At 42.5% G+C, this 21,370-nt stretch overlaps 1 protein-coding gene across 3 annotated transcripts in view; it reads right to left on the bottom strand.

Annotated features, from left to right (window-relative positions):
• Positions 1-21,370, bottom strand: part of MACF1 (microtubule actin crosslinking factor 1) — a 1,225,213-nt gene that overhangs the window by 468,502 nt on the left and 735,341 nt on the right. For all 3 annotated transcript variants that reach the window (XM_069223412.1, XM_069223414.1, XM_069223413.1), the window contains 3 exons: positions 20,298-20,464; positions 19,149-19,308; positions 18,296-18,622 (listed from right to left, as the gene is read on the bottom strand). In XM_069223412.1, the coding sequence (XP_069079513.1) occupies positions 18,296-18,622; positions 19,149-19,308; positions 20,298-20,464 (654 nt within the window). The remainder of the gene's footprint in view (positions 1-18,295; positions 18,623-19,148; positions 19,309-20,297; positions 20,465-21,370) is intronic.

The following is a 21,370-nucleotide window of genomic DNA, read 5'->3' as shown; positions in this document are numbered from 1 at the left end:
CGGAGTAAACACCAGATTATCCTAAAGCAATATCTGGTCTATGCCAGTTTGCTCTAAAGGCAGACAGCGTGTGATTCTGTATCAGAGCCTTGTTCCTCGGACTCCCTACACCCTCGGATAAAACATGTTATGGCTTTGTCCTGAATGCTGCTTTATTTTGAAACCTATTTGGGAGATCACATTGGAACTTTTACCAAGTTGTATAAAATAACATAATAGAGAATCTTTTACGGAAGATTTACTTCAGTACTATACCATGATGTAAGAGTGGAGTGCTTGAAATTTACCTTTTGTAAGATCCCTGAATTAGTCTGATATTCCTCTGCTAGGAAAGTGTCTCTGGTCTTATTGTACCCTGTGGCGGACTTAATGTTTGTGTTGTAAGTAACATATCTGTCCTAATCTAATGTTCTCTAGCAGTATGGTGTCTATTCTCTAATAGATGTGCTACATTATGAGGTTTTCTGTAATGCATTGTTCGCTGATCTCTTTGCCTCTTGGCAGTCTGTAGATTTACTGGAGTCTTTGATGTAATCCTGGGGTGAGGAGGAGGTAGGACCTACAGGGTGGAGAGTGGCAATCGTTTGAATCTTCTATTGGCGCTGTTGTGCTGGGATCATGTATACTGTATAGTAGAGGATGTTCATGTATTGGTGCGGCATTGGCGGAGGAGGGGATTTATTAACCTTTAGCCTAGCTTGAGCGGTTTCCTACTTTTGTTTTTCACAGAGGCTATTGGAGGTAGATTTCTGAGGAGTGGGTGGGTGGCTGGCAGAAATGCCATAGGGTTATATGACCCTTTACTTGACATGTCCATTGTGGGAGTCCCAGTGATGTGTTGTATTGCGTTTCACATAACCTCTGTGACCCTCTTAGGAACGTAACATGATGGTCATGGGATAGTCCCTGTATCTCATCATTTTCTCCTGGTGGTTAGTTTTCTGATTGAGGCTCTCATAGAGCCGATATTTGCCTGTGTTCGGGTTCGCTTCCTTCGTGCACTTAAATTTAATTTGCCTTTCTCTTTTCTGCCTCTCTACTGCTCTTACGTCCCTAATCCATTGTCTTTATATGCCTGCTACCTGGATAGAAAGGATATTTGATCCCCTAATGTTAGGCGAGAAATGGCAAATGACTTCTTGTCCCGATATTGTTTTGTTGAGCTTTATTCTTTTTAATTTACTTCTGGTCTTTTCTATGGGTAATTTTCTTTTCCCACTGGGTGTTAGTAACTTTGAATGACTATAGGATACTGGAAGGCAGTCCTTGGTCTGCCCTTCACTGTAGGTGTTTTTTTTGGTGGTGGCTTAGATAGTGACAGTTTTAAAGAACATATTATTATGTACATCTTGGTATTATAGCCTTGATAACGTCTGCAGTTATATTATCTAGGCTGACAAAACATGTATTGGATTTGTCTATGGATGCTCCTTTATGTTGAAACCTATTTGGAGGCTCACTTTGGAACTACAGGGAGTGCAGAATTATTAGGCAAATGAGTATTTTGACCACATCATCCTCTTTATGCATGTTGTCTTACTCCAAGCTGTATAGGCTCGAAAGCCTACTACCAATTAAGCATATTAGGTGATGTGCATCTCTGTAATGAGAAGGGGTGTGGTCTAATGACATCAACACCCTATATCAGGTGTGCAGAATTATTAGGCAACTTCCTTTCCTTTGGCAAAATGGGTCAAAAGAAGGACTTGACAGGCTCAGAAAAGTCAAAAATAGTGAGATATCTTGCAGAGGGATGCAGCACTCTTAAAATTGCAAAGCTTCTGAAGCGTGATCATCGTACAATCAAGCGTTTCATTCAAAATAGTCAACAGGGTCGCAAGAAGCGTGTGGAAAAACCAAGGCGCAAAATAACTGCCCATGAACTGAGAAAAGTCAAGCGTGCAGCTGCCACGATGCCACTTGCCACCAGTTTGGCCATATTTCAGAGCTGCAACATCACTGGAGTGCCCAAAAGCACAAGGTGTGCAATACTCAGAGACATGGCCAAGGTAAGAAAGGCTGAAAGACGACCACCACTGAACAAGACACACAAGCTGAAACGTCAAGACTGGGCCAAGAAATATCTCAAGACTGACTTTCTAAGGTTTTATGGACTGATGAAATGAGAGTGAGTCTTGATGGGCCAGATGGATGGGCCCGTGGCTGGATTGGTAAAGGGCAGAGAGCTCCAGTCCGACTCAGACGCCAGCAAGGTGGAGGTGGAGTACTGGTTTGGGCTGGTATCATCAAAGATGAGCTTGTGGGGCCTTTTCGGGTTGAGGATGGAGTCAAGCTCAACTCCCAGTCCTACTGCCAGTTCCTGGTAGACACCTTCTTCAAGCAGTGGTACAGGAAGAAGTCTGCATCCTTCAAGAAAAACATGATTTTCATGCAGGACAATGCTCCATCACACGCGTCCAAGTACTCCACAGCGTGGCTGGCAAGAAAGGGTATAAAAGAAGGAAATCTAATGACATGGCCTCCTTGTTCACCTGATCTGAACCCCATTGAGAACCTGTGGTCCATCATAAAATGTGAGATTTAGAAGGAGGGAAAACAGTACACCTCTCTGAACAGTGTCTGGGAGGCTGTGGTTGCTGCTGCACGCAATGTTGATGGTGAACAGATCAAAACACTGACAGAATCCATGGATGGCAGGCTTTTGAGTGTCCTTGCAAAGAAAGGTGGCTATATTGGTCACTGATTTGTTTTTGTTTTGTTTTTGAATGTCAGAAATGTATATTTGTGAATGTTGAGATGTTATATTGGTTTCACTGGTAATAATAAATAATTGAAATGGGTATACATTTGTTTTTTGTTAAGTTGCCTAATAATTATGCACAGTAATAGTCACCTGCACACACAGATATCCCCCTAACATAGCTAAAACTAAAAACAAACTAAAAACTACTTCCAAAAATATTCAGCTTTGATATTAATGAGTTTTTTGGGTTCATTGAGAACATGGTTGTTGTTCAATAATAAAATTAATCCTCAAAAATACAACTTGCCTAATAATTCTGCACTCCCTGTATTGCCAAGTTGCATAAAATAAGGAAATAGTACTATACAATGAAGCAACAGTCGTGTGCTTGAAAATGTACCGTTTGTATCATGGCAGACTTCCTGGCTGGCTCTCTATTTCGATTACCCAATACAATTTCGAACTGAGATATTCCTGCGGGTTTAAGAATCTAACACTGAGTGTGTGTGTGTGTGCCGTATTCACAACTACCAATTGCTCTTCTTTCTACTTCAGGAGTATTAGCAGAGCAGGAGAATAAGGCTCCCTAATTTCTACTGTTTAAAGACACTTCATTTTGTTTTTTTGGTTCTCTCACTTCACTCTGGTTTAACTATTCCACTTGCAGCCTCTAGTTACGATCATGCAGGCCTCTAAGTGCCTGCAACATGGGATGAACTGTGCTTGCCCACCTGTTAGTTACAATTGACCCTCGAAAGGGGCTTAACCACAATAACCTTGCCACAGTATAAGAGAGCTTGTCCATATCTCAAAGCTGTGCCAATATGCATTAGTGATAACACTCTGAAATAGCAAACACAATAGCATCAAAGCAAGAACAATGACTTAAATCATGGTGTCTCATATTCTGGATAGAATTCTAATATCCAGTCCAGAAAACAACCAAAAACCGATGTCTGTAATAAGGTGAGAAAAACATAATTGACATCCCAAGAAGAAACAAACTAACCAACAATCAGAAGGTAGGACAGTAGCAATGTTAAACTTGAGGAGTGAATTCAAATACACCTTTCCCAAGATATAGACTGTTGATCAGTGCAAAAACCTCACGAGTTGTTGCAGTATTCACAATTTTCCATCTTTGAGGCCGCAGACAAGAAAACTGACCCAGTAAAGGGGATTGAGAGGGGTTCTATGAGGAAACTTAGAACACTGAGAACAGGGATAAATCACATCAGGTGAAGACACTTTATCCAGTTTCCTTGTATGTTCCAGTAGATGTCCAATAGCTTCACCAGTTACCACAACAGCAACAGGAACAATAACTCGTTCTTCAAGAAAGATCAAAAGAAATATGTTGCCTTGTGAGACACCAAATTACATCTTGACACGTGGCCATGAAAAAGAAAGTTCCGCCTTTAGCACATAGGTCTTAAACCCACTGGCAGTACATGCAGTACAGGTGTGAACCCTTGAATGAGCTCTGGTAAGGTGACAGAAGGCGGAGAAACTGGGAAGGAAATGGCACTAGTACATTGTGGTTCGATCGGCTATGTTCACTGGTAAGCAGTTTAATGCTGTGTATTGAAGCAATTTAGATTACATGGACGGCTGAGTCAGTGAAAGCTCAATTGATTGTTTTGGCACTAAGTGTATTAAACCAATTTTCAACAAATTTAAACTCCAAATGACACATTACAGCTCTCTAACGTACTAGTATAATCACGTCCACATGCCAGACAACAGAACAGGGTATGTTTTCCAACCTACTTTGATGATATCATAATATCACCATTGGCACAAATATTATTAAAAAAAGAAAAAACATTAGCACTAAGCTAAAATGGAAAAAAAAAAGATTTATTTTTCCTCATGGTATACATCCGCAACAAGAACTCTGAAAAACTGACACAAACAAATACAAATGACACTATTATATCACACAATTAACTGTCTAAAGCATAAGAAACAGAGTTGTCTGATTTAATAGCAACAACAAAATATATGCCCCACACAGAGGGTTCCTATGCTGAATAGGACGGTCATAATCACTTTGCTCTAGGCCGCATTATACGTTCAATGATTGCAAATCCTACTTTAGCAATTGACATTGGGGGCCAGGGAGGCAAAAAGGCCTTCTAGGTATTACTAAACCTGTCAGGTTTACAAAAAGAAAAACAAAAACCCCAGAATACAGGAAACTATTATCAGATAATTTCCTGAGAAGTATCTCAACATCTGGAACTTGACTGTACGGGAGATATACACCACCTGATCTTTGTAACCTTCAAGAATCTTATTCCATAAAAACCTACTTGTCTGACTTTAAACCCAACAAATTCTTAGACGTAGAGCAATAGCATGTAAACCAATCAATCAATCAGTTTTTGTAAAGCGCGGCTACTCACCTTTGAGGGTCTCAAGGCTTCTCAGGGGGGTGAGGGACGGTGGCGGAGGGATCTGGCGGGGGTGTGGAAGGAGACGTAGTGGTTCAGGTAGGCTGGTCCTGCATTGTGTATGGCCTTGTACGTGTGGGTGAGTAGCTTGAAGGTGAGTTGTTTCTCAACAGTGAGCCAGTGGAGGTTACTGGGAGATGTGCTCTCGGCGTGAGGGGGGTCCAGGATGAGTCTGGCAGCTGCGTTCTGGATGAGTTGTAGTTTTTGATGTTTCTGGTTAAGGTGCCAGCGTAGAGGCCGTTGACATACTCGGGCTTGCTTGTGACTAAGGCGTGGGCGACTGTCCTGCGACAGTCTGCTGGGATCCATCTGAAGACCTTCCGAAGTTTGTGGCGTGTGTGACAGCAAGAGGAGGCGACGGAGTTTACCTGATGGGTCACGGATAGGGAGGAGTCGAGGATAATGACTAGGTTGCGGGGGCGCTGTAGGCCAACAGGAAAAAAACAAGTTTTTCAGAGCAAGATGTCTGAATCTCTCACTATACAGCTCAAGTGCCAATCTTGTAGACTTGTATTCCCTCTTTAACGCTCGGTATGAGCCCTGTCTTCCAGACCTACCCCCTCGATCATGTATCTCTTTTCTTAGAACTATATATACATATATGATATGATGGATACACATTTATTCTATCTTGTAAATAATAATAAAATTCTCCTATGACCAGGAGAGGTTTTTTTTTTTTACTTCCCTGACTATGGTTCTTGTTTTTCTATTTTAATGTGAGGCACTATATAAAACTATCAATTAAAGAATATATAAAGATGGTCCTTATGACTTTACGTTTTAATAAGGTTTATCAACTAGAAGACTAAGGGCCAGATGTAGCAAAGGGTTTTTCCCATTCTGTGTCAATGGGAAAATGTGTTCGTACATGTGGCCCTAAGTGACTGATTTAGAGTATGGTGGAGGGGGTTACTCTGTCACAATCGTGACAGATATCCCATCTGCGGTATTACGATCCCTTAATAGCCCAGCGGTATTGTATTAGGGCAGACGGAATATTCGTCACATTGACATGCTTGTTCTGGTGATGCCAGTGCTCTAGCAGGTATAGCTGGCGGTGGTGCAACTGCTTTGTAAACCACCCTTAAGAACACCCAACCAAGGCCAAGAATCAGTACGGAAGTGGTAAACATGGAAGTAGGATCCAGTCCACAACAATTAAATGGGCAGGGCACATGGGCAGGGAACATGGAACCTTACTAAGAGTGTACACATGCAAGAAAGCTGCAAACAGCTCAAGCGTTAACAGCTGAGAAGCAGTCTGTGGCACAGCGCCCACTGCTTTGGGTTTGGATAGAAGCAGAACGTAGAAGCACCAGCATGATCTTGTGTGAGAGACAAAGGCAGTTTACAGGAGGCAACCAACAAAAGGCTTCACAAATATTTAATCTTCAGGCAGTAAATCAAGGTTGCAAAGTTTGTAAACACACAAAAACGGGTGATTTACAGAGTTAGAAAATAACGTCATGAACACCTAACTGAGGCTATGGAGCACTGCAATGGCAACAACTGATCATACTTAGCAGCAGTCCTGATAAAAGGACAAAGGCTTGGTCTCATGCACACCAGGTGTAAGAAGGCCTGTGGACACTTCACACAGACAGTTGCTATCCTTCAGCGCAGGAGAGAGTGGAGCAGTCCGGAGTGTCTTCTCTTTTCCTTGTGTCAACAGTATTTGTTTCTGTCATGAATTAGGTTTCAAATGACTCTTCTGAAGTCCCATCTTGTCACCTGAATCAGTCCTCCCAACAGCTTCACTACAGGAATCAGAAGTTAGAAGTGCTTCAGGGAGGCATGGCCTGCAGGCTCATGGCTGCGAATACTAGCAGAGTAGAGATCAGCTGCTGTATTTAGGCTGTTCCTTTCACTGGCAAACCATGGAATGAAGCAGAACCTGATCTTTTCTAAGAGTTCTAATACAATCTGATGAAGAGACATCTGAAAGGCTGAGGTATCCATGAAGCTATGTGATTCTTTGGTCAGTCAAAGGCATTACTGTCTACAAAACACACAACTCTTTTCTCACAGGATAACGGAGACTGGGGCTGCTTCAGGGACTTGTCAGAAAAGCACATTTTCCTTTCAAAGGGCTCTGCAGGAATACAGAAAGGGCAGAAGGGACTCTGAAGTGAATGAAAAATAGGACTAGAATAATTTAGAGGCATGTCCTTGGGTTAGGAAATGGCCAATGATATTTTAGCCCCTTTATACTGTGTAGAGCATGGGTAGTCAACATAGGTCGAGCGTAGTTGGATCAACACCAAACGTTAAGGATATCTGGACAAGAAATTTCGATACAATAACATTAAATTTGACTTGTTTACACAGTGAGTGGCCTGAAAATCTGGAATACATCTAGCCCTCCTGGATCTACACAAGGATGCAAACATTGCACAGTGCTTCTCTGCTGAGAACACCAGCTTAAGTTAGAAACTGGAAATATGTGAAATTGTTTTATACATTTATGTGAGTAGAGCGTGTAGGTGCATACTAACACCTACGAGGTTTCTTGGTACTGAAAAGAGGAGCCTATGAAGAGGCACAAGTATTCCTCCTTTGCCGTGCTCTTTGCTGAAAGTAACAGGTCTTCAACTCCAGATGTAAAACAAGAGAGAGTGCCAAAGCTTGTCTTTGTCAACTCAATAAGACCTCCCACAACCTTCTGGCAGTCTGGGTTTTGGAATCAAACATTTTGAACCAGAGCAGGGACGTAAGGAGTTTGTAGATGATGAACATACTAGAGGAAACTGGGCCTAAAATACAAGGTGCTTTGAAATGGATACATTTATACCACATGTGCCAATTATTTGAGAATACAAACCAAAGAAGCAGCTGTGTTTTAGATCGTCTGCAAGCAGACGAGAGAACGAGGAGGAAGTCCTAGCTATGTATCTTCATCATTATCCAAACTAGATGAAGTCAGGGGATTAATCACAGAGTATTGATGAGGCAATGAAAGACAGAGGATCAGTGCCTCTAAACTGTTGGGTGATAGAAACAACTGCCAGAAAAGGTGTCATGTGTGCATCCAAGCTGACATCAAAGTCAAGCATATTAATATGCATAAGCCTAACAAACAAGGTAAGTACGGGGAAAGGAAAAAAAATGTTACTTACCCAGTAAGCATCTGTTTGTGGCATGAAGTGCTGTAGATTCACATGCTCTGCATACTTCCCCCATCTAGTTTTGGGCCTGGAAGGTTACAAGTTGTTTTTGTTCAAAAAGTGTTTTGAGTCACGAGGTACTCCTCTTAATGGTAATGTGCATGGTCATCAACTCCATCTTCAGACTGATTTCCCGCAGTTGGTGTAGGAATGCAGTGTTGTATAATATAAAGTGACTGAAAACGCGCATGCATGTTAATGTGTAGCAAAGACTACTAATGCCACAGGTGACCGGGGAGGTGGGAAGGCACATGTGAATTTACAGTACTACATGCCACAAATAGATGCTTACTGGGTAAGTAGCATTTTATGTTTGACGGCATGTGTGGCTGTAGATACATATGCTCTGCATAGACTGTAAAGCAGTACCCTCCCTAAAAGCGGTGGCTAACCTGTAGGTGTTGTGGTATTTCGAAAGAGTATGTAGCACTGCATGGCCTACATTAGCATGTTGGTGTGCAATGATATCTACACAGTAATATTTAGTGAGAGTGTGTGGTGTAGCCCATGTTGCTGCTTTGCATATGTCAACTATGGGAATGTTATCTAAAAAAGCCACAGATGCACCTTTTTTCTTTACAAGCTGAGTGTACCCGGGGTGGAATAGTTAGTGGCCTTTTAGCTTTTGCATAGCAGTTTGGATACATTTGACGATCCATCTTACTAGAGTAGATTTAGTAACAGGGATGCTTTTATGTGGTGGGGAAAAAACAACAAAAAGTTGTTTGGACTCACTAAAGGTTTTGGTCCTATCAATACAGAACATTAGTGCTCTTTTAAAATCTAATGTGTGAACAGCTCTTTCAACAATCAAGTCTGGCTGAGGAAAGAAGACTGGCAATTCAATTGTTTGATTAATATGAAAATGAGATACTGCTTTGGGTAAAAATTTGGGCTTGGTATGAAGAACCACCTTATCCTTAAGTATTTGGGAAAAAGGTTCCTGCAAATTTAGTGCCTGGAGCTTACTAACATGTAAGTGGGAAATTATGGCAACTAAAAATGCCAATTTCCATGATAGAAACTGTAAACAACGTGTGAAGTGGCTTAAATGGTAGGCCTATAAGTCTAGTGAGGACCACTTTAAGGTTCCAAGAAGGAACTGGGGTAGTCCTGGTCGTATTACTCTTTTGAGCCCTTCCATAAAGGCTTTAATGACAGGAATTCTGAAGAGTGTCAAGTGTTGTCTGTTCTAAAGATAAGCACCTATAGCTTATGGAAGTGTATGCTAAGACTGCCTTCTGTAAATGAAGAAGGTAAAGGATGATATTTTGGATTGATACCTTGAAGGGATCCTCGTTTTGAGCAATGCAAAAGTGCACAAAGCAAATGTTTCCATTTAGCTGCATAACATGCTGTAGCAGTTGGTCTACATGCTTCCTTAAGAATATCCATACATTCTTGAAATAGATCTAGATACCGAATTCTATGACTTCAGGAGCCAAATTGCAAGATTCGGCTTCTTGGGATTGGGGTGTCTGATTTGATCTTGATTCTGAGTGAGGTCTGGGTTGAGGGGAAGCTTCTCGTGTAGTACAACTGAAAGGTATAATAGAGTGGTGAACCATGGTGGTCTGGACCATGTGGGTGCCACTAGAATGAGTGTGAGAGACCTTTGCCTGAGTTTCTGAACCACATAAGGAAGGAGAGGTGGAAAAGTGTTTTTAAAATATCCCTGACCAGTTAATCCACATAGCATTGCCCTTGGACTGAGGGTGTAGGAACCTGGATGTGAAGTTTGGGAATTTTGTGTTTTTTTCTATTGCAGAAAGTCTATGTCTGGAAATCCCCACTTTCGAAAGTAGGGAAGAAAGACTCAGGAGTTTAATTTCCATTTGTGGACTTGTTGCTGCATCCTGCTGCAAATGTTGGCAAAGTTGTGTGTTCCTGGGAGGTGTTCTGCTAACAGGTATACATTGTGGCGAATTGCTCAATACCAAATTGTCTGTGCAAGGCGAGACAGCTGAAGAGCTGTGCCGCCCTCCCCCCCAACTCCCTGTTTTTGCACATAATACATGGTTGTCATGTTGTCTGTGCTTATGAGAACTACCTTGTTGGTGACATGAATCACAAAGTCTTTGCATGCTAGGTGAACAGCTAGCAGCTCTAGAAAGTTGATGTGCATGGCTCGATGTGTGTAATCCCAGAGACCCTAGACTGTGAGGTCCTGTAGGTGAGCACTCCTCCCCACTCTCCCCCCGAGAGGCATCTGTTGTCAGAATGATCTGGGGAACAGGGTCCAGAAATGGCCACCTTTTTAACAGGTTGCTTTTGTTCCACCACTGCAGAGTGGAAGGTGTGGCTGAGCCTGAGACCATTGGTGTGAAAGACATTTCTGTAATGGAAGCATGTAAAGACGAGCATGTGGTACTACCACAATGCAAGAAGGCATCATTCCCAAGAGCTTCATTATTAATTTTACTCTGACTGGGTGGTTGGGCCGAAAATAAGAAAGCTGCATTTGAAAATGTTGTATCCTTGCTGCATTTGGATATGCTTTTCCTGACTGTGTATTGAGAATGACCCCTAAATAAGGCTGTATCTGAAGTGCGTTGAGATGCAACTCCTGAAAGTGTATGGTGAAACCTAATTGCAGAGTAGGTCTATTGTGACTTGGGTATGAAGCAAGCACTGCCTGAGATTGCTGGCTTTGATGAGCCAGTCGTCTAAGTATGGGTAGACATGGAATTTCTGCCTGCGCAAGTGAGCCACTACTACTGCAAGGCATTTTGTAAACACCCTTGAAGCTGATGTGACTAGGAAGGGAAGTACTTTAAATTTGAGGTAGTTGCAATGTGCTGTGTGTATAGGAATGTCAAAGTAAGCATTATTTAGATCTAGTGTTGACAAAAAGTTGCCTTGTTGCAGCAATGGAACCATGCGAAAGTGTTTAGATGTGATGTAACAATTTAACAGCCTGAGATCCCATACAGGTCTTAAAGGGCCGCCCTTTATGGGAATGAGAAGGTATAGTGAATACACCCCTTGATGTTGTAAGGGAACTGGCTCTATTGTCCCTTTGAGGTGCAAGGTTTGCACTTCCTGTTTGAGGAGAGTGAGATGTTCTTGTGAGAGTTTGAGGGGGAATGCTTGGAGGTGTGGAACTGAGCTCTAGACTACAACCAATATACAACACCCATTGATCTGTAGTGATTTTTGGCAATTGTGTAATAAAGAACTGAAGCAGTCCTCCTACAGGGGAAAAGGTGTAGAGAGAGTCACTGCTTGGTGGCAGTCCAAGAGGCTTCAGGGGTGGGTGTTTTTCCCCTTCCTCTGTAGGTACTTCTGTAACGGGAAACCCTGTAAAAACCTCAGAGATGGTGTATGTTGTTGTCCCTTGGTATATGATTGTAAGGCTTCGGATGTAGAAGGCTTAGAGACTGATTTAAATCGAGGCCTACAAAAAGTACCACAGGAGGCAGGTGACTGTAATGCCATCATGGACTTCTCCACCTCATTATACTTCTTCATTTTCTCCAACACCTGATCGACCTGTGGGCCAAACAGGTGTCCCTTATCGAAAAGTACATTTAATATAGGCTTACTGTACCTCCAGCTTGAAGCCTGAAACATGTAGCCACATGCATCTGCGTAAGAGGGCACCGGTGTTAATTCCTGTGGCTGCTGCGTTGGCAGAGTTTAAAGCACAGCGGGTGGAGTTGTTGGAAATTAACTGCCCCACATTGACAATTTCCTGACTTCTTTCCTTATGCTCCTCTAGGAGGTATTGGAGAAGCTATTCCATTTCGTCCTAGTGGGCACAATCTTATCTGGCAAGCAAATCTTGTGTGTTGGTGATTCGCCAATGATAGGCTGCTTCTGCAGTGACACGTTCGTCAGAAGCATCTATAGGCTTACTTTCCTTATCAGGAGGTGGAGCATCCTGAGCTGACTGAGATCGCTCTTTTTCTGGCATTGGACACAACCAGGGAGTCAGCAGGAATGTGAACCTTAATAAAAACTGGGTCAGACTGAGGAGGCTGTGTGTTTTTTCTCTACCCATGGAGTGTTATTGCATGCTCTAGCAAGGTCTTGGAAAATATTGTTGCATGCTTCAACATACTCTTCAATAGAGATAGGTATTGTGTGGATTTATGTAAGGTGGTGATTGTCTCAAAAAGGAAATCATCCTCAATGGGCTCCTTGTGAAGAGGCACCTGATGGTATGTCTCTGTCCTACAAATGAATTCTTGAAACAAAGTGGTATCGTCCAGTGGGGAAGGACTAGTTAGGTATACATCTGTGTCAGTGTCTGTATAAGTGTCCACATCATATGGAGACCAAGGGTCTCTGTCTGGATGTAGGGGGAGATTGTTTTCCCATGTCTTTTGTATAATGAAAAGAATGTGGTGATCCCTGTGGAGAAATGTCAAAAGGGTCACCCTGAGATCGTGGGAAATGAGTTAGTGGTGGAGTAACAGGTGGTGTAGATATAGGTGGATGGATATCTACCAAGTCCTTTTCCATTCTCCTCTGCTTAACCGAAGACGTCAGTGGATCAATAGCCTCTTTGAAGGAAAGCCGCCTCTTAGGTGGGTTAGTAACCACCACTTTAAACAGCGTTCTCCCTATGCGTGGATGTATATGCAGCTGTGACTGCTTGGCACGAAACTGTTGCTTCATTTTGTGAAGAATGTGCTCAGCGGATATTATTGGCTTCAAGGCTGCATGAAGAGTGAGTTTCTTCAGCACGGAAACGCATTTTACTTTCAGTACCAAGGCAGAAAGTCTTTTCGGTGCCGACACAGTAGGTGCCAAGTGTGATGTAGAAGGTTTCTGCACTGAGGCTGGTGGTGATCGGGTCAGTATCAAGGTAGAAGGCTTATGTTTTAATTTCAGTGCGGAGTCCGAAGGCGGGGTATCCAATACAGTTTTTTTGTGCCTGCCATGGCCCAAGAGCAGTGGGGTATCCAATACAGTTTTTCAGTGCCTGCCATGGCCCAAGAGCAGTGGTGACTCAATAGCCTTTTGTCCATAATTGTGTTTTTTTGGTTACTCACTGCTGGTTGACCCACGGAATTTCCTGCATCTCAAGCGTGATGTCAGCATCTTGAATGGAAAAGGCCTTCTCAACAGTTGAAGACTCCTGAAGATCCTGCTGCTGCTCGGTGTCTGACATGGTGTCCTGGATACCAAAGAGGCTGGGTGTCTCCTCGAAACGTTGCTGCTGCATATCTCTTCGAGGAGCTCTCCGATCGAGTAGAGTCTTTTTTGACTGTAAAGACCAGCAAGCTTCACAGTCTTTTTCTCGATGCTCCAGCGATAGACAAAGGTTGCAAACCTCGTGGAGATTGGTCCTTGAAAATTACGAGTAACACTTCAGACAGAAACTGAAGGCCACCCATCCCATCAGGATGTCATTCTCCGAGGTGTGGAATGGAGAAAATGGCAGCTTAAAGGGTGCAGCTCTGAGGGCCTCGATCGAGACAAGTTGATCGGGTTTAGAATTTTATTCGATCCCAGAATGCAAGGGAAACAGTCTCACATCCGATAACAATACCGATGGAATGGAGGTTTCACGAAAAAAAAAAGGTCTAATAAGGCCTCGAACAGGAGTACATTGAAAACACAACCAGACCCAACGGCAGAAGAAAACAATCTGAAGATTGAGCTGGTGCCCATGCACATTACCAGTAACAGGAGGAGTCACTACACTTTGTGACTCTAAAGACTTTTCAAACAACTTTCAACCTTCCGGACCCAACACTCGATGGCGGAAATATGCAGAGCATGTGTATGTACAGCCACACATGCCATCAAACATGTTGATTTACTAAGGAGCCCAAGCCTAACGTTCCAGAAAAGATAGGAGGGATCTGTAAAGTCCTTCAGATTTGTTGTTGGGGTGAGCTTAAAAAAGTTGATCATCCTCCTCTAACCAATCATTCCAATAAGTTGTAGAAATTACTGTGCCACTGTAAACAAATGCACCAGTTTTGATAAGCATAGCTTTTTATTTGCATTGTATGTGTCCAAATAGGTGTCTAGTGTGTATCTCTTATTATCATGATTTCAGCCTAGCCTGACAAATGCAAATTGCACCCAATTACTGATAGCTTTCCAGTAGAATAAAGCAATAAATAAACAAATAACCTGTATGACAGCTCACAATCCACAGGGGAGGAGGGCAGGCAGCTGTTAAAAAGCTAGAGCAGGATAAAAGTAGCCGACTACAGCCAGTAATTTGTCAACACTACCCGCAAGAGGACTGTAAATGAGTATAGATTTTGTTGAGCTAGCAAATAATGCCCACTAAACAATGGCAACAGTAGGTCTAGTTAACACTGGGGTCCAAAGGCAAATAATCCTACCAAACAGGATGCCAAAGATCTGGATCTTTGGCTCAGCAAAGATTGGAACTGAGGAGTGTTGATTGGAAACGGCCTTAGCACGGATTGGGGCAAAACGAAAGCAAATACGTGATAAGTTTAAAGTCATGACTACAATGAGACTTCGCAGACCTTACAAAGAGCCAAAAGCAACCAAAAGTAATTTAGTGGCAATAAACTGAAGAAACAGCTTCTCCATACAATTCAAGTCTAAATTGACTTGAAAGCAGGTGTTGATGTTTCATCCCTCCATTCAATGTGAACCACAGAAATGTGTAACATTTTTAATAAATTAAACGTTGGCTAAGGATGAGAAACTACACTTTAGTATCACACTTGTAAACGTTTTTGCAACCTCTGAGGCTGGGCAGAACATGTTTCCAAAAAGCCCACTGCCATTCAATCAGACAGGTGCTCCTGGAAAATATCAATGTTGACTGCAATGTGGTTACTCATTATTCAGCATTTTCCACTTTACTGGACGCTTTCAAAAAGAGTGGAAAAAACAAAGGGCATTGATCTTTAAAAAAACACACTCAATTATACCCTGGTAAACAAACGGATATTCTCCCATGAAGCCCGCCGAGGGCAACCACTTGCTCAAGTATTTGGGACTGAGTGAATGCTCAGAATCATAGAGACCACAAGCTGCTATAATCTCTTATGAAACAATAACATTCAATGAAAAATAATCGTAGAGAATTGTCATTTACATATAGACAGACCCACACTAAAGTCTTTTCTCCACACACAGGCAGTGAAAACGGACTCATGTGAACTTATTTTGAATATATTCATTAAACGCAAGTCAGGAAAAAACACTTAAGGTTCTAATAACAAATCCAACAAACTTAGCGGTACAAACTATAGTGATTGTGGAAATCACCTAAAAGGCTTGAGGCAAATGTCACAGGTGTAAGTAAAGACTAAGGGCCCTACTTCTACAACAAGCTCAGTGGGAAGAAGAGAATTTGAAAGGCTTCTCTCTGCCTGCTTGGTATTGTTCAACATGTACTAGCAGTTACTCAGACAATGGAACCACACTGATGAGAACCCTAAAAGCAACAAAGTAATGGACATAAAACCATATGCCTCAAGATCCAGGAGACTTCATTCCTTGAAGGTGGCCCTAGAGCATCCTGCTTAAATTTCAGCATATGTCCCTAACAACTGAGCACCTGTTTCAAAAGAAAGCTTTAGGATCACTGTCAATCATCAAGTTCCCCATCCAAAACCCAACAAGAATCTTTAGCAGCAAAATAAAACTTTATTCTCAAGACAAAAAGGGGATGTGGAATTCCTATCACCCGATGTCCAGGACATATTGCTAGGGGTTAAGGAGAACCGGTTTTCCCATTTATTTTGTCTACTGGACAAGTCAGCCCAATCGTCTGAAGCACATATAATTTGGATGCCAGTTTACAGTACCACAATTTGGATCTTTGAATGAGGAATGTTTAAAAGGCATGATCTAAAACCACATGTGCAGGTAGTTCATCATAAATGTATGATTCCTTAATGATAAAGCTTTACTATTCTGAGGAGTGCTCTAAAGAAATGCAGGGAGTCCGGTTTCCATGCCTGACAGTGGTTTAAGTATACAAACCTGTGTACGTTTGCATTTGAGGCAACTTCTAATGCTTCTATATTGCATGCAAACACATGTAAACCATTAAAGCAAGAGTGATGATTGTTTTCAAAATAAAATGTACAAAAAAATGAGCAACTCAAATAAGTGTTTTGCTGTTGTGCAGCTTAAAGTACCATTTTCCAAGGCATTAGTTAGTAAAATGTGTCTGATGCATATCAATATTTACAAAAAGATTAATAATGAAGAATCCGTGTAAAACCATTATGGGAAACATGGAAATAAATCAGGAGCCCATTTCTTACAGAAAGTCATAAAAGTGCACTTACAGCAATATGCCCTTGCACTGGTGCAGAATATCAACTTTCAGTAATTTACAAGCGTTTACAGAAGCAAGCCTGGAAGCCATACTCCTAGCATACTTTTATAATCTCCATTTTTTCATGAGCAAATGTACATGCATATCTGCTAATGTGAAACTCTGTTATCTCCTGCACCCTTTTACTCCTGCTCTTGACGACCTAAAGAATACATTTCTACTGTTTTCAAATGTGGGAAGGTATTGGACAGCAGTTGGTGAATTCCCTTAAACAAGTAATGTTTGTGGATGTTCACAGACTCGCTGGTCATTCCAACCCTGAAACTAAGGCTTTCCGACTACTTTCAGATTCTTTATGTAGATTTGTGAAAAGGTGGCAAAATCAGAGCCTTGCTTGAATACAAGCACTGATATGAGACAATGGGAAATGCCATAATTATAGAGTATTTGATCAGAACTCCCATATAAAGAAAACGCTGCGTTAATTTGTAACCTCACTGAGTGGCACCTGAAGGGACAAGTGTATATATATTTTTTTTTTTACAGTAAAGGTAGATTTCTGAAGAATTTACTTAAGTGGTCTTAATTCAAGGGAAAGGAGCCTGACTTGTCATCAGGAACCCACTTTTGTACAAAACACTCTAACACCCTGTACCCTCAGAGTAACGGCAAACCTTTGACGCAAAAACAAGCAAGCGACCTAAAATAAGCAACAACTGGAACGGCACCAATAACTGTAAGGACGTGAAAGCTCAGAATGGGTGCAGTAATAACAAAAGTGAACAGCGAACATCTTTAAAGCTGTTATTTTCAAAAGTATAAGAGTATATCTTGCGAACTTTATACAAATAGCCCAGCACTTAGAATGGAGTAGCTCTTTAACTCGCCAAAAGCAAAAGCCCTCCCCCTCCGCTCCATAAAAAACTGCAAAAAAGGGCATTTCAGTGAACCTGCCCATAAAAATGGCCTGCTCTTTCAAACACACCAACAATATTACAGACCTCAGGCGTAATATGCTGGAAAGGTGCTGCAGCAGCCACTGGTGACCAACTCCACTTTTTGGTAAATATATATGAAGTCTAACATATTAGTTTACAACTGATTAAGTAAACCCTTGGTTTATTTTCAGGAACCTCTCACGAGAGGACTTGTCACCCAGCCCACTGAAATGAAGAGAGAGCTTAAGGACAAGACTGATGTAAGGAAGGACCATTTTGCAGCAATAATTATTGATGTCGAAACCTCAGGAAATGACAAAATATTTTTGGGGTACTAGGAAAAATGCTGAGGATTTTTGGAGATACAAAGGTTCTCATTGGACATTCCTGCATCACTTAAAGCTGTGTAACATTTTCACACCCCCCTTTAAAAAAAAAAAAAAAATTATTGAGCCTCCAATAGCTAAGACTGTAAATGCAAGTCTTACTGCAGCCCCCATATCAACAGTCACACCCAGTCCTCACATCTGCACCATCTTATCCTGGCTTTATCATCTTCTTCCAGAATACGTTCTGCTACTTAACATAAGTATCTTAATAAACATTTATGGGATTCGATTGCTATTCATATAAGGGGCAGTTTTCTTTGAGCTTTCCTGATGGATTGTTGCCTATGACAAATTAACATAAGGTACAAAAACGGTAAGAAGATAAAGAGAAACAATAAAGAATGTGTAAAAGAACTAAACATTTGAAGTTAAACACAAATAATAATAAAATGAGGAATGAAGTACCAGCTGAAGTGCATGCTGAGCATGCAGAACATCACATTGATAGTCTTTCACGGTCATCAGGCTCAGCTTGTCCTCCATCTCGCCCAGCCAATTCAGCACCTCTACCTCATCCTCCCCGAAGAGCTGGGCGTTCACCAGGGCTTGCTCCAGCAGTTCTCCCTTGCGTCCACACCGGTCTCTCACCTCGTCATAGCGGACCAGCAGTGAGGCCAACCTGTCCGTTAGCATAGTGCGGTCTGCTGGGCAACTCAAGGCGGTTAGAGAGTCACCCAGAGCCAGGGCCTGCAGCACGACTGCTTCCCGGCTGTGCACTTCCTCATCCATGGCCTGAGCGGCAGGGAAGGGACGATGACGAACGAAAAAGCAAAATAATGTAAAATATAACACAAAATAAATCATAAAAGCAAATGTAAAATGGTAAAAATTAATACATTAAATAAATCAATGATGAGACGGGAGTGCCAGGTCAGCGTGGATGGGAGTATTCCCCAGCGGGCGTCAGTAGCACTGGGCCAGACGGAGACAACAATGCTCTGCCAGCTCAAGTCAAGAGTGCTCGATAAATAGGAGAAAAGTGCTCAACCACTGATATCTCGACCAACAGGAGTTTAATGAGCTTAAAGTAATTCCAGGTCTCTCTACCACTGGTTCCTAAATGTTCTTTGTTGTTGGATATCAAGGGTCACTGCAGTATTGATTCTTATGGAACATTGGATTTTTTATTGAATTTCTAGGCTTTAATGGTTGAAAACATGTAATGCGTAGTTTGCTTTAAGAGCTCTAGGGATCTCTTATGGATTTCTGTTCTGATAGACAGTTCCCTTTCAATTTTCACTGTCTCGTTGGTTCTTACCTTATGGCGTGCTATTTGCTGCTCGATTTTGGGGGTCTGTGTGCCAATAGGCTCAGAATTTGCAAGCTTTTTCTCTGTGGTTGACAGCCAATCAGAAATAGGTTCAACAGTTTCATGAAACTGTTGGGCCAAAACCAGGATGTCATCCAACTGGTTCTTCCTAGATCACAAAGAGAAGGCAGAGAGTTAGACTGGAGGTAGTTGAGGCATCAAAAATTGAGTCAAAGGGAAGCTGATGGGGATGGTATTAGCTTGGGGATCAGCAGGGAATTCAAACCCTTTGAGTAAAGCAGGGGTCACAGCAAGGGGATCAAGAGGGAAGTAACAGCTCAAGGATCGGGACGCATTTGGTTGTGCCCTGTTTTTCGCCCTCTTCTGACATGGCTCATGCATTCTGGTGCACACCAAGAAGTGCTGGACTTGTCGTAATCCGTGATTTTTGTCAGGTGCCTTTAGAGTGAAGCCTTAGTGATGTCTATGTTGCAAAACTGACGTACCCATACAAACAGTCCTCTTTAATAGAGGTGGCAGACCGTTCTAGTCCTTCACAGTCCAGAGGGTTCTCTCAGCAGCAGGCATACAGAGGAGAGGAACGAGGATAGGTGGTAGCACCAGAAAGAGCTCTGGGATGGTAGACAGGTATCACTTTATGAGCAGTTATCAACAGCAAACACCATCAGTGCAGAACACAGAGATAGGGGAGTGCAATCCCTGAAAGGGGGAGCGGTGCAGGTTACACATAGCAATGTGGGACCTAAAGAAAGGAGGAGGTTGGTACACACTGATGCGAAGAAGAGCAGTACAGGCCCCAGAGAGAATGAGACTTACCAATATGGATGTCAGAGAGGAAAAGGGGGGCATGACAAATCCCAGAGAGGAAAAGGAAGTCAGTGTGAGCCCAAGAGAGGCAGCAAAATGTTTTTGCTCCACAAGAGAATGAACAAGATAGTAGTAGGACCTGGAAAAGGACAGAGATCACTGCTGGTACTAAAAAGGGAAGGGGCCAGTGTGGGGTGCAGGGACAAGGGCTCCAGAAAGGAGGGAAGATCAAAATGGGTCCCAGAGAGGGACAGACACCATTAAAAGCCTTGGGGGGGGGGGGGGGGGGGGGGGGAGGCAGGTGGTTTAGTTTTAGCTTTCAGCCTTTACCTGGATGCCGCCTGGCTCAGTAGTCTTGCCCACTGTTCTGCAAGGCTATCCAAGTTCTGGTGAATCTTTTTGCAATCTGCTGGCTCAGCCGACTCTGCAATTCGACTCCCTTCTGTTTGAATCATCTCAACTGTGGCTCTTCGGTCATCCAAAAGCCGCTGCAGCAACTACAGCACAATGAATATGGGACATGGAGAATAAAAGTCACAATAGGGTTGTCTACTTCCCAAAGAACCGTTCAAGCACACTGAAACAGGCGCCAGCTATCCACAACCAGAAAAATATGGACTACCAAAATGCAGCCACAAAGAAGCCATCCGCAGCAACAACCACTAACAAGACAGTCATCAATCAGCAGCCAACTTGCGCACAGAACACCCTCTCAGCAACAAATCCTCTCAGCAACAAAAAGAATAACCACAAAGCCCAAGGAATCCATAACTCCATCACACTAATTCTATAAACAAAGCTCAACAAATCCATGATACAATCAAAAACGTGTTGCTCAACAAACAGCACGACTGCTTAGCTGAACAAATAGAAAACACCAATCAACATTTTACAACAGCAACCTTCAACAAATACCAGTACAGAAATTCTGGTAGCATAGTATCAATGCTGACTAGCGAACCAGCAAATGGTTCAATGGGGACAATGTCACCAACTTCAGATCAGGATACGTTATCAAAGAACAGCAACCAATTAAAAGTCCGATTCCACAAAGACCAAGGCACGTGGATGTAACAAACCAGAGAAAAGCACTAAGAATATCACAGATCTACAAAGACCTGTATGGCGGTTTCAGAATAGCAGGAGGCACTGTATGGCAGGACTAGGGTGGATCAATGGAGATGTGTGTGGCACTAGGAGAGAAAAGACAGGTGGGGATTATCTTGCTCTCTTTTACAAACACACCTTGAAAGGCAGGAGTCCTGCTGCGTGGCACTGAAGTGCACGGACAGAGGCATACTACCTGCCGCACAAGATTCAGAAGCGTGGACACTGCACAATCGGTTACACGATGCACTGCCACAACAAGTGCAGCTTCAAACGCACTCTTTATCTATACAGGG

This window comes from Pleurodeles waltl, chromosome 3_1 (assembly GCF_031143425.1).
Source record: "Pleurodeles waltl isolate 20211129_DDA chromosome 3_1, aPleWal1.hap1.20221129, whole genome shotgun sequence".
Taxonomy (NCBI): Eukaryota; Metazoa; Chordata; class Amphibia; order Caudata; family Salamandridae; genus Pleurodeles; species Pleurodeles waltl.
The sequence above is the reverse complement of the archived record's forward strand: the minus strand, read 5'-3'. Positions and strand labels throughout refer to the sequence as shown.